Raw genomic sequence first — 14,048 nt, 5'->3', positions numbered from 1 at the left:
GTTATAATACATTCGAAAGTAGCAAAGCATAGCCTTGGGTGTTACAGGCAAAAATGTAACCCAGCCAGTACAAGACAACACATGCTTTTTGGCTGCTTGGAGAATCCAGCCTCACCCTCATACACTCACAGGGACTGGCCAATTCTCTCTGTCTCTCTTTCTGACATCAGCAGAGTAGAATGGAAGAAAGCAGAAAAGGCAGGCTAAACATTTCCAAGTCTTTTTCCAACCCAGCAGACATGACTTTCTAACATAGCTCATGTTTTCATTGTGATTCTTGTCTATTTGTCTTTCTGCATCTGACAAAACAGAGTAAGTAGAATTAGAGCAGAATAGTAGCATTCTTTGGTTGTACCTTACCACATGACACTGAGTCTGCCCAGTAATTGGTCTGTAGTCCATTCATTGCTGGAACATTCCTGCTCATTGACAGGAAAATCTCATCAGTGCCTCCCAATTAAGCTGTTTTTTCCATAGTCCTAGCAGGTGTGATAAATAATATTCCAGAAGCAATTCCGATATGCAGGCAGTCATGTGGTGCAAGTGGCATGGGTCTGTGTCTCTTTCCCATTCCCCCTCCCTCTTGAGATTGCCATACAGTCTGTTCTTCTATTTTCCCCATTTTACTTAATGGATTGTCATGATTACACAAATGAAAATGAAAATCAATAAAATGAAAATAAATGTGGGCTGAAATGCATGGTGGAAAGGGCATATAGCAGGGAGACAAGCCTATGGAGGCCAGCATGTGGAGGCCAGAATAGAAGCAGCACCATGGTGATTTGGAAGAGCTGAGCGATAATGACTGTCCCCAACCCAGTATTTTCTGTTTCCTAGACTGATATGATTGTGGTGCCTTACAAGCCCGGTATGATAAAGTTCTAAAACTATCAAAGCTGATGCTACAACTTCTTTCACTCAGTCTCACAGTTGTTACAAGATCCCTTTGCATGTCTTCTGTCTGTCTCTCTCAACTATCCATAACTACCTGTTTGTTGCGGGCTGCTCTATTTCCAGATGCACCAGATTCCACAAAAAGCAGAACAATGCAATCACCCAAGTAATTTTTCCTCTCTCCTTGCTCCTAGCTCTGATTGAGGGGGGTCTTTCACACATTGTTTTCAGTGCGACTATGCAAATAATCTCATTCATGCATCCTGGCTTTGTTCACACCATTGAACCGCATCTAAGTGCAAGTCTTTGAGATCAGTTGCTCACACATCACCACTCGAATAAAGATGGAATTGATGATGTGAATTTATTTGAAGCACATTCAAGGCATGCAGAGTTTTATCCTGGTTTATCCCGGGTTTATTCACATTGGTTATTCACACAGCTGAGAATGCAAATCTTTTAGAAAAACTCGGAAACTCCCTGTCATCAATGTTCCCAAGTTAAGTGGGCTTTTTTTCAGTCTCCCACGTCTAATAATATGCATTCAAAAATGCATGTGAACAACATTTTTTGTGTGTTTTAAATGTGGGGGCCTTGAGCACTTGGTCTACCTGGTACTATATCAGTTGTATTAATCTGATTTTCTTCAACATGCCATCTAGTTTGACTCTACAGAGTGAGTTTTGGTGTTCCACTTTTTCAAATTCTTTGAAACTCTTCTGTTTCCCTTTCCTTTTCTAGAAGGCTGTCAAATTTTTATTTTAGATTCTCCTATGTCCTTTTCATATTCCTACTTTGGACACATTTTCTCCACCTTCCTTTTTTACTTGAATGTCACTATTGCTCATTTCCCAAAAGGTAGTCATTTGGCTCTTTCTTCTTCTTTCTTTTCTCATATTCCAGTTTAAATGGGAATTTTCTGGACAAATGTGGCACAGTTTTGCAAATCTTGTTCACCATTTTTTTTATTTTTAATTTTATACAAGTTATTCCACATTGGAGTTTATCATACAAATATATAACATAAATATACATAAATCGTTCACATATCACGTAGTGATGCTCTTAAATAAAGGAAGAAAACATTATAGATTCCATTTTCGTCTTTAACTCTGGGCATAGAAGATTTACTTTCTGTAATATATTACCTTCATTTACGGGAACCACTTTTCCCTAATTTTACCCCATTTTTTTTCATATGCTTGGTTAGACCTCCCCGTTGTGAGTAGTGTAAGTTCATCCATTATAATGAATTCCTGTACTTTACATTTCCAGACTAGTAATTCCGGTATAATACTTGTTTTCCAGTATCTTGCAAGCATCATTCGGGCTGCCGTAATCATATACAATATTATACTTATCTGATCTCTGTTTAAATTACCATAAATTATATCGGTGATATTTAGTAAGAACAATTCAAGAGATAAGGGAATGTTGATCTCTAACACTTCTTGTATTTCTTTGTGAATTTTCTGCCAATATTTCTGCACTTCCCCACATTCCCACCACATGTGATACATCGTTCTAATTTTCCCTTTACATTTCCAACAAAAAGGACTACAACTTGAATTCATTTTGGAGAGGCGAGAGGGGGTTAAGTACCATCTGTAAAACACTTTAAGGAAATTTTCTTTAAGAGTGTTACACCTTGTAAACCTTTGAGTATTTTCCCAGGTCTTTTCCCACATTGTAATAGGGATTGTTTTCCCTATGTTTTGCATCCATTTTATCATAGCTTCCTTAATGGATTCCTCTTGCATTTCAATATTCAGTAATACTTTACATGTCTTTTTAATAAACCCCTTTTCTCCTCCCAAAATGATTTTATCAAATTCTATCCATTTTGGCTCTATTCCACCCATATTGATATCCTTATTGAAATCCTTTCTTAATTGTGCATATTGGAGCCAATTCATTTTGCTTCCTTGCTGCTCTAGTTGGGATTGAGTCTTCATTTCTATTTTCCCACTGATCGTTATCAGGTATTCATTATATTTTAACCAACTGTACCCTTCCTTGTAGTCATTTTTATGGAATGCTTCCTGCGGGGAGTGCCATCTTGGAATTTTTGAATACAGAAACTTCTTATAATGGTTCCATGTTTTAATTATCACTTTCCTTATGCTATGTTTCTTAAAGATTCTATCTGGCTGATCTTGTCATAAATACATATGCCATCCTGCTTTTAGGTCTGCCCCTTCCAATTCCAACAGTTTCGGGTTTTCTAACATCATCCATTCTCTTGCCCAAAGTAAATTGCATGCTTTGTAATAAATTTCTAGGTTGGTGAGTCCCATTTCACCTTTTTCCTTTTTGTCTTGGAGTACCTTCAATTTTATCCTCGCTTTTTTCCCTTTCCAGAGAAATTTACTTATATCCTTATTCCAGGCTGTAAACACAGATTTGTTTTCAATTATAGGAAGAGTCTGGAACAAAAATAGCATTTTAGGAAGAATGCACATTTGTATTGTTGCGATTCTACCAAGTAGAGACAGATGCCTGTTATTCCAGTTGTTTAATTCAATCTTAATTTTATCCCATACCTTCTCGTAGTTATTTTTATATAAGTCTTTATTTTGGCTAGTAACTGTAATTCCAAGATATTTGATCTTCTCCACAATTTGAATTTTAGTGTTTTGTCTTAATTTTTCAATTTCATTAAGTGTTAGATTCTTTGTTATAATACCACATTTGTCTTTATTTAATTTGATCCCAGATATATTACCAAATTCATCAATTACTGCTTCCAGATTTTTTAGACTACTTAGAGGTTCTTCTAAAAACCCCCCACTATATCATCTGCTTACGCTCGCAAAAAGTAACAATAATTTTTAATTTTGGGTACTACAATCCCTTTTTTCATTTTTATTTTTTGTATTAATACTTCCATAACTGTAATAAAAAGTAAAGGGGAGAGGGGACAGCCTTGACTTGTTCCTTTAGAGATTAGGCATGTATTGGTTCTTTGTCCATTTACTATTATCTGGGTTTCCTGAGATTTATATGTACATTGTATTCCCTTTAAGAATCTCCCTTTAATCCCACATTCCTATATCAAAGTCAGGAGTATTTCCCAATTTACACTATCAAAGGCTTTCTGTAGAACTAGAAATATTGCTCTGAATTTATTGTACTTGTACCGATCATAATATTCTATAATATTCAATAAAGTCCTAATATTGTTTTTTAAATACCTTCCCGGTAGAAAACCCGCTTGTTCCTCAGAAAGCCAAGTACCTAAGAATTTTTAAAATCTGTCCGCCAAGATTGATGAGTATATTTTGTAAACTATATTCAGTAAGGTGATGGGATGATAATTTGCAGTGTCTTCTGGGTTTTCCCCCTCTTTTGTTAGAAATTGTTTCCAGGTATCAGGGAAGTTACCATCATCAATTTCTTTGATTGTTTTATGGAGCCATGGGGATAATTCATTTTTGAATACCTTGTAATATTTTGCTGTGAAGCCATCTGGGCCTGGAGCTTTGTTATATTTTAGTTTAGAGATAGCTAAGTCTACATCTGCTAAGGTTATCGGTTGGTTTAACATATCTCATTGCATTTTTGATATTTTGCTTAAATTACAACTTCTTATGTATTCAATTTTTTAATTAGTTCTGCCTTTGTTTTCGTATTTTCTGTAAAAAGATTTTTATAAAAAGTCTCTGTTACTCTAATTAAATCCTCCTGCTGCGTGTATGTTTCTTGGTTTTCTATTAGTTTCAAAATTGTTTTATCTCCTTTCTCTTTTCTCAGTTTACTAGCAAGCCATTTGCCTACTTTATTCGCATTTTCAAAATGGAAATGTTTGTAGTCTTGATTTCTTTGTAAATATTCTTTAGATATTTCGTATTCTAGTTAATTTTTAATTAGTTGAATTTGGTCATATAATATTTTATTCTGTGGATTCCTAATATGTTCCTGTTCTTTCATCTTTAGTTTGCTTAACAGATCTTTCTCCTTTTCTTTTCTATTTTTTCTATGTCTTATTTCCTGTTGGATTAGCTGTCCCCTTATCACTGCTTTCGATGCGTCCCAGATTGTCTTCATTGGCATCTCTTTTTGGTAGTTTTGTTGGAAATAACTATTTATTTCTTGTCTTATTTTGTTAGTTATATTTTCATCATTAAATAAATACTCTTGGAGTATCCATGAAATTTCTTTTTTCCCCTCAGGGTTAATTAACGTTATAATTGGGCTATGATCCGATATGAATCTTGGCATTATTTCTGTTTTAATTACTGTTTTACATAGGATTTTAGATATAAACATAATGTCGATTCTGGACCACGAATTGAATCACCCAGAATAAAAAGAAAATTCTTTAATATCTTTATGGTGTAATCTCCATATATCTACCATATCATTTTCCTGCACTAGTTTTAAAGCTGCTTTAGGGAGATCCCCTTGGTTATTATTTTTATTTAATCCAGACAATCTATCACTTTCGGGGTTAATTACCCCATTCCAGTCCCCGGTTACGATTAATTTATCATAATTATAATTTTGTAATTTTTGTTTTAATTCTTTAAAGTACTTAGCTTTTTTGACTAGTGGGGCATATATGTTCAGCATTAATATTTTCCCTATTTGCAATTCTATTTCAACTACCATATACTGGCCGGTATTGTCTTTAAACAGCTCTTTTGATCTAATATTTTTATTAATATATGTTACAACCCCCCTTTTTTTCATGAACACAGGATGCTACATATGAAACTCCCAACTGACTATTTTTAACGTACTACTCTCTTTGCTTTTAATGTGAGTTTCTTGTAAACAAACTATGTTTGCGTTTTGCTTATGTAAGAAATGAAATACTTTGTTTCTTTTAGCTGTATCATTTAAGCCATTCACATTCCATGACAAGATCTTAATTGACATTTTAATTAAAGTTTATAAGTTTCCCTTCGTACTCCCCCTCCCTTCCCCCCTTTCCCCGATGTTAATTCCCTTCTTCACTACTTTTTTGTTTTCTTTCCTTCCCCCCCCCCACTCTGTTTTCTGGGGGTGGGTCTGTTGAGTGTTACTCAATGGTGTTGTTCACCATTTTTTGACATCAAACAGTTAACAATTTCTTAACGGCTCCCATGTTTCACAATAGGGACATTGAGAAAGTACAGCACAGCAAGAAGATAAAAGGGTCTTCCTTGTGGCACTAAAGAAAGGTTTCTGCCTTGATATGTTTAAAACCACACAATAATCTAAGCAGGACTTGTGTGAGAAAGGAGTGGAAAAGGATGGATTCTGAAGAAGAAATGCTTAAAAGCTTATTTCAGCAACAACATGGATTTTTAATTTCAAAGGTAAGATCAGTAGATAATGTCCATGAAAATGTTAGAGCGTTAAAAATGATCAAAGCATCACTTTTTTAGTGAATGTGTGGTCTTTTTTTGTACATCTTTGCTTCATTAAAAGTATTTATTTATTTATTTATTTATTTATTTATTTATTCATTCATTTCATTTCATTTCATTTCATTTCATTTGTATGCTGCCTATCTCCCTGGAAGGACCAAAGGCGGCCCACAGATAAGATATTTAAACTCTCAATAAATTCAAAAATGCACACTTTTTGTTACGCTGCTGATGCACCTTGGAGCCCAGGGGGTCACATGTGCATCCCATGCTTTACTTGTTAACTCATAGGATTCCTTGATTCACTTCCCACAGGGTTGTTCTAAAGCTGCTGCTGGGGCTGCCAGAGAAAAAGCCAGGTACATTAGAGCTGGCACGGAAGAAATAAAAGGCTTTCTGCTGACTCTCTCTCAGTAAAGAGCATTACTGGGATGTGTAACTATGTGTGTGAAATCCCCACCCCACCCAGAGGAAGGAGTATGTGCATGTTTGTAGGTACAGTTGTCATTGTGTGTCTTCAAATTGCTCCTACATATGATATCTCAAAGCAAATCTATCATGGGGTTATCTTGGCATGACTTGTTCAGAGGGAAGTTACCAGCAGGTTGGTTGGTAGGACTTGCCCAAAGTCACCCAGTGGGTTTTCATGGCTGAGATTCAAACTCTAGTCTCCAGAAGTCCTAGTCCAACACTCAGACCAATCACACTAACTCTCATGATGGATATATATGTATCACACTAACTCTCATGATGGTCATATATATCCATCAGGTAAGTACAGTTGGCCCTCCTTATACACAGATTTTTTATATACAGATTCAAGTACCCACGACTTGAAAATATTCCAAAAAAGTAAAAATTTCAAATATCAAATCTTGATTTTTCCATTTTATAAAAGGGACACCATTTTGCTATGCCATTGTATTTAATGGGACTTGAGCATACACGGATTTTGTTATTCACGGGGTTCCTGGAACCAAACCCAAGTGGATAGCAAGGGTCCACTGTATAATAGGTAAGCGGGGAACTCTGGGAGCTCAAAACTGGTGGATTTGCAAGGATTTTATCTTTAGTATATGATAGTGTTTTGTTTTATTGTTTTGTTCTTGATTATGGATGCCATTCCATCTATTTTTGGCACACAGCTCGGGATGGCACACATATCAACTGGAGAATTTCCTTTTGCCAAAAGATAACACCATTCATCTATTCCATGTTTTAATGAGCAATTCTCTTACCCCTACAGTTCATATGAAGTCCAAACCCCTTTAGAGTTCACATGGAGTTCAAACGTTTTCTTTCTAACATTGCTAACTAATTCTTTTTATATAGGCATGTGTGTTATTAACTCTCTCTCCTTCTCTCTCTGTTGAATCCAAATATTACTTCTCTCACAAATTGTTTTTCTGCTTTGACAATCCTCGATTAGAGGAGTTCAAAAAGTTTATGTTTCTGCCTCATTCACGGAATTTACAGGGCTCTTGATGATGACGTTCTCCCATTGCAGCTCTTCCTTTTTATTCCAACCGTACATTACAACATTTTACAAATGAATACTGGGGCACATGGGGCCATACAACAGCAGAGCATGGTAATAATAGCATTTTTCTTCCTAATGAGGAAGAATGCACATGGCTCCTGGTGCAAAACATAATATAATATAATATAATATCATATAATATATAAAATATTCAAAATATAGGGACCAGGAATACACTCTACCTCAAGGAGACAGAGGGGCTGTACAGACGGGGGTGGGATGCCACACCTTTTTGCCCTGGATTGGGGCCACGGCAACCGTATGCCGCGGCCTCCGCAGGGAGCAAAAAGAAGCAGAAAAAAGCTTGATCTTTTTGCTTCTTGGAATGGGCATCATGGCCGTGCTGGTGTGCCCTTCTGACGCCCCTTTCATGCTGCACTGTTTGAGTACTGCGCCAGAAGTGCGTCATCATGGCGCACACCATCTAGAAGGGTGTGCACCAAAGCCGTTAGGGCTTGGAGCATGCGGATGCTAAGCCTTCACCATGCCCACAGGCCAGCACAATGTTTTTTTAACAGAGGCTGTGTGGCTATCTGTTGGGGGTGCTTTTAATGGTGTTCCTGCCTGGTAGGGAGTTGGACTTGATATTCTTTAGGTGTCTTCCAACTCTATGATTTTCTGATTCTGTGAATCTGCAGTTGTATATCAGAATTTGTATGCAGTCATTTTTCCTGTTTATTTTCCATTCTGATTTTGATTTCCTAGTTCAAAGGAAGAGCTGCAAAGATTCTCCAGTGCTATGGAGGATGCTTGGAGTCTGTATGGTGAGGATGTAATGTCTGCTTTGGATCTGTCTTGTTTCCATGTTGTTTGTGATTTGGGAGGTAAGTAGCAGAAATTCTCAGCTGTCTTTCTTTCTTTATTTGGAGTTTGAATCCCTATTGACTTGAGGGGTGACCTCTCAGGTTGCCTTTCATTCCTGTGATTCTTTGACATTAAAAGTGGTAGTAACCCCTATACCACTGTCTATTCTATAATTACTTTAATACACAATATTTCCTTTATTCAAGATTCAGCATGTTGTAGTGGTTAGAGCATTGGACTATAACTCTGGAGAGTAGAGTTCAATTCACTGCTGAACTACTGTTAGATCTTGGGCAAGTCATACACTCCCAGCATCAGAGGAAGCCAAAGGCAGATCTCTGAACAAATATGGCCAAGAAGATCCTATTATGGGTTCAGTTTATCATAGGGTTTCTGACATTTCCTCCTCTGGCTATGGATGCAATTCTTCATTAATTTCATTCTGTAAGGAAGTAATGAGTATTTTTAGGAATTTCTTCTCACTGGAAAAAGATATCTTCAAAAACTATTCATTTATTAACAGATTATTTGCCTTCCCTCTGCCTGCTCAAATCTGCCTTATCTTTACATGAAGTTTTCCTCTCTCTCTCCCTCGCTTTCTCTTTTTGAACAAAAAATGCATATTTTGTGCAGTATAAGTCCTGGACTGTAAAGATTCTTGTCAATCCAGGATTCACCTTGTCAGGGTTTCCTGACAATTGAGGAACACATTTTTCAACCATTTGCCAAATATTTTTATAATACTCTTTCCATCTCTAATTCTGGCAAATTTCCACCAACAGATACACCCAAACTGATATTAGCTAAGTGTGCTGAATTCAGCAGTGTCAGGCCTTTGAAATAAGGACTCTGTGATAAATTTCTCTAGCATACCTAGTGGTAGCAAGCCATATTCTTTCATTATTGACAATGAATTGACTACAATTTAAGACAACCTCAAGAATTAGAGACTACCAAGTCATCTATCATCAGGGCATGACTTCCTTCATCAAGTCTATCCATCTGTGATGCAATGTACTTCTTTTCCTACTGCCTTCTATCTTACGGAGCATTTTTGTCTTTTCTAGTAAGTCGTAGCTTCTCTTTTACATCTTAATAATCTGTGACTCTAGTCTTGAAAGAAATTGAATTTACTGAATGAAATTTCATGCAGAAAGTTTAGGAAGAAGTTCAAAAGACATAAAATAATTGTGTGTTGTTTTGTTTGTTTTATTTCACATTCTGTTCTTTTTTTTTTTAAGGAAGTAGTGATGCCCTTGCAAAAAAATATATTTCATTGTACCCAAATTCCAAGGTGACCATTTTTGACCTTCCTGAAGTGGTGGAAAGAGCAAAGAATCTTGTGTCCTCAGAAGAACAGCGGATTACTTTCCAGGGCGGTAAGATATATTTCTGCAGTCATACATAGGTTAAAATTTAGATAATGAGGGAGTGAGGGGGTGTGTAGGGGCTAATTTTGTATTGCAATTTTTACTGTACACCGCTATGATCATTGCGGAATAGCGGTCTATAAATAAAACTTATTATTATTATTATTATTATTATTATTATTACTTAAAGTGATCAGTGGAAGTGGAAGTAATTGGGCACTTCCATCTCCCGGTATGGAAACAAAAAGTCTAGGGGGGATAAAAATGAAAAGCTCAGTAATTTTATTAAAACCAAGTAAACCAATAGGAAGCAAGAGGAATGAGAGAAGATATAATGTATGCAATCCTGTGGACAGACAGGCTTGTGTTGGCCTGTATGCCATGCCCTAATGTAAACAAGGCTGGTGTTGCCAATAAGTACTAGGCTTGAGAACTGCAAATCCAAAATAGTATAACAAACAAAAGGAGGTGTCAAACATACAAAGTGCTAGAGCAATAGCAGCTAAATTCCTTTACACCTCCCAGAAGGTAAATAAAAGGGATAGCACAGTAAGCCCAATTACAATTGAAAAATGAACTAACAAAGACCAAACATGTTTCGACTTAGAAGTCTTCATCAGTGGTCATGGTAAACTGTAAAGATAAAATAGGTATGGATCACATATCAGCAAAATATAAACAATAAGGGGGGCCATATAATTAAAAACACATAATGCAGAAATACCTGATATTGCAGCCTTGTAAAATATATCATATAGTATGTTGGGACATCCAGTTGCAATAAGCCAGTTGTTTGTCCTCTTGGACTTAGTATGGTACCTAGAGGGGATATATATATATATATATATATATATATATATATATGCATGACAGACAGCTTTCTTGTAATCTATTGCTCAACTCCTTCTGCTTATCTGCTCTCCTATCCCAAGGTGGATTTCCTGATACTATCAATGCAACTTTCCCTTTTTAATACCCAGAACATCCTGAGTACTCCTGTCCCTACCATCGGCCTATATTGTACTTGTCCCATTGTACTCTGCACAAAACAAATCTTGTACATTCCTATAGTTGTCACCTGCAGAAGGCTTTTTCCTCAGGTGGCAGTTGCTGGGAGAAAGCAGTGGGAGCTCTCTGGCCAGTTGTCCTGAGCTCTTAGCCATCCCTTCTGCCTCACAGTTTTTACTTCACCCTCTAAATTGGTCTAAAATAACCTGCTGACCTCAGCACAGGGGAAGACAGGGCCCTTTCAACAATGGTAAAGTAAAATTCTGCTCTCAAACCAGCATGCTTCTGTACATGGAATGTCATTAGGACTTTTATTCTTTCCTACCAGCAGTAAATCTTCTTCGTTTATACAGTATCCATGAGTATCTGTAGATTTGAGCAGCCGCAGATTGAAATGAAGAAACTTCTTTTTAAACCTGGATTGATTGCAGCCAGGCCAAGAAGCTATACCAGGGCAGTAGAGGAAGTTGTGGTGAGGAGACCTGGACACCAGGTGAACATTCTTCCTGTTTCAGCAGATATAATGCATGCCTGTTACCCAGGACTTACCACTATAGCTCTTCAACTGCCCTAGGGCTGTTTCTCAGCCTGGCTACTGTTGAGTGCAAGTAATTTAAAATTTTACATGCTGACTAGAGCATCCTCATTTTTTGGTATACTCAGAGAGTCCTGGAATCAAACCCTCATGGATACTGGGAACACATTGTACTGCTAAATAAAAATAGCATATTACAAAAGGTAGAAATAATTTGTCTCTTCCTATATTACAGCTGATTTTTTTAATGATCCAGTCCCTGAAGCTGATCTGTATATATTGGCTAGAATTCTCCATGACTGGGATGATGCGAAGTGTTTGACTCTACTAACTAAACTATACAAGGCCTGTAAACCTGGTATGTGTTCTTAGATAGTATAAGATGAGGACAAGGCTTCTCTTTGCAGAATCTGATGAAGAAGTGAGCACTCATCAAGCCTCTGATAGACAAGGTCTCGCTATATGTATTGTTTTTAATTTGTTTGCTGGAGTCTCAGTTTCTCAAATGTTGAGAAACAGCATGCTGTCCAGACTGGTGTCCACAGCAATTAGCAGCAATAAAGCAGGGTTTGAGGTATGATTCTTATATGCAGGGAACAGAGATTCAACCTTCGGCTTTTTGCATTCCAAGCGTGAGCTCGACCACTGAGCTATTCTATTTTCCCCCTTGAAATCTTCTTTCTGTTCTCTGGAGGCATCCTTCATTATTCCAATGTGTTCCAAATATCAAGTGAATGCAACATTCTCAGGCCCATTATCTGCGGCGCATCATTAACCCATATTAACCCCAGAAGCAGTGTGTATAAGACTCTGCATTGTAAGAATTTTGTTCCTAAGTGGTTATCAGAGCCATCATGTCTTATAGGCAATCCTGGGCCCTTTCCCAGATATATAGAACCTGCACAATGTGTGTGTGTGTGTGTGTGTGTGTGTGTGTGTGTGTGTGTATTTGCAAGAGTGGGAACATTCTATATGAGCTCTTGTAGAGTAGGGGTACACTACCTGTAACTTTTTCCTCTATGCACTCCAAAGTTGGAGGGAAGCCTCTAGTCTGGACTGCAGGGGAATAAACATCGCTAACTAGACACCGTGGGAAATGGCAGTCTCAGTATACAGTCAGCTCCCCACATTCACTGTTTCCCCTTTTGTGGATTTGATGATCTGTGGATTTGATTAGCATGTTCTCTCTAGGAATCTCTAAGTCCTCCACCATGATTATTTGGTCATCTTCCATCATAGAGCCATGCTGGAGGACCTAGAAATTCTTAAAGAATAAAATAGCATTTGTAGTTTTTATTTATATTCAACTATATTTGTGGTTTTCTTCTTTTGTGAAGGGGGGCTGTGCCTGTGAATGTGGGGGGCTGACCATAGTTCCTTGCTATTCCCATCTCACTCTCCAAATGATCCCTCCAATGATCATGAGATCTCCCTGGGTAGAAATAGGAGGATTAAGATTTCCCATTTATATGTGCTGAGGTGTGTAATCATGTACATGGAGAGGTCAGTGTGAGCCAAACACCTTGAGCATATCTTGAGTAGATATCTTCCAAACATTTCTTCTTTCTTTGTACACTGGCACACATTTCTCAAGTACCGTATATACTCGACTATAAATCGACCTCATGTATAAGTCAAGGGTAAGTTTGGGGGGCAAAATTATGGATTTTGATATGACCCGTGGATAAATCGAGGGTAAGACTTAGGGGAATATAGCAAAGGATCTAAAGAATGAAGCAAAGCAAAACCATGTCAAAGAATTTACAAAATTCCAGCATAACTCTTTGTGCTCAGTCTTAAGGCTGGATGGATGAGAGAGTAGAGGGAGTCAGTGCTTCCAGGACAGATTATACTTGCCTTTCACCAGGGGATGGTTTCTTCTTTTAAATAAGAGTTAAGGTACATTACTTACATTGACCCATGGATACGTCGACTCAGGTTTTGGGGGTCAATTTTTTTAACCTAAATTTTTAGTCTTATACCTGAGTATATACAGTATTTTTCATGAGAGGGACTAATTCAAAATATTTGCAAAATTAGGTAATGCTATCTTCTTTTTCCAATTAACAGGTGGTGGTGTATTATTAGTGGAGACAGTTCTCAATGAAGACAGAAGTGGGCCTATAGAAGCCCACATCTACTCCATAAGGATGCTGCTTTATACTGAAGGAAAAGAACGGACCCTTTCTGAGTATAGTGGCCTTCTTGGTGCAGCTGGTTTCAATGAGATTCAGTTCAAGAAAAGAAGATTCTTGGATGTTGTTTTTGGAAGAAAATAGTCTCTTCTTCATTTTTATTCCAGACCTTAGGGGTGGGAAAGTTTCAGCTCATTGGATGTTGTTGGAGTCTGATTCCTATCAGACCCAGCCTATTTTACCATATGATGAGAGTATAAGTTCAGTCAAAGATAAAGAAACCAGGTGAAGAAGAGAAAATGATGGGTAAAGGGGGAAGGAATAAGAAAAAAATAAGTGAGAGAAAAAAGAGTAAGGGAAAAAAAAAAGACACACAACTAATACACAGCAGGGATTTAACCCCCAATC

The 14,048-nt window shown here is 37.3% G+C and overlaps 1 protein-coding gene across 1 annotated transcript in view; it reads left to right on the top strand.

The window, feature by feature from the left end:
- LOC149319286 (acetylserotonin O-methyltransferase-like) overlaps positions 1-13,811 on the top strand; it is a 29,842-nt gene extending 16,031 nt beyond the window's left edge. Inside the window, exons 10-13 of the mRNA XM_089508408.1 lie at positions 8,494-8,612; positions 9,834-9,971; positions 11,741-11,863; positions 13,576-13,811. Coding sequence (XP_089364534.1) covers positions 8,494-8,612; positions 9,834-9,971; positions 11,741-11,863; positions 13,576-13,784 — 589 coding nt within the window. The 3' untranslated portion in view covers positions 13,785-13,811. The remainder of the gene's footprint in view (positions 1-8,493; positions 8,613-9,833; positions 9,972-11,740; positions 11,864-13,575) is intronic.
- The last annotated feature ends 237 nt before the right edge of the window (positions 13,812-14,048 follow it).

The sequence above is a fragment of the Sceloporus occidentalis genome, unplaced genomic scaffold, assembly GCF_023333645.1.
Source record: "Sceloporus occidentalis isolate IW3139 unplaced genomic scaffold, rSceOcc1.0.p SCAF_2, whole genome shotgun sequence".
Classification (NCBI taxonomy): Eukaryota; Metazoa; Chordata; class Lepidosauria; order Squamata; family Phrynosomatidae; genus Sceloporus; species Sceloporus occidentalis.
This window is presented reverse-complemented; position numbering and strand designations above follow the sequence as displayed.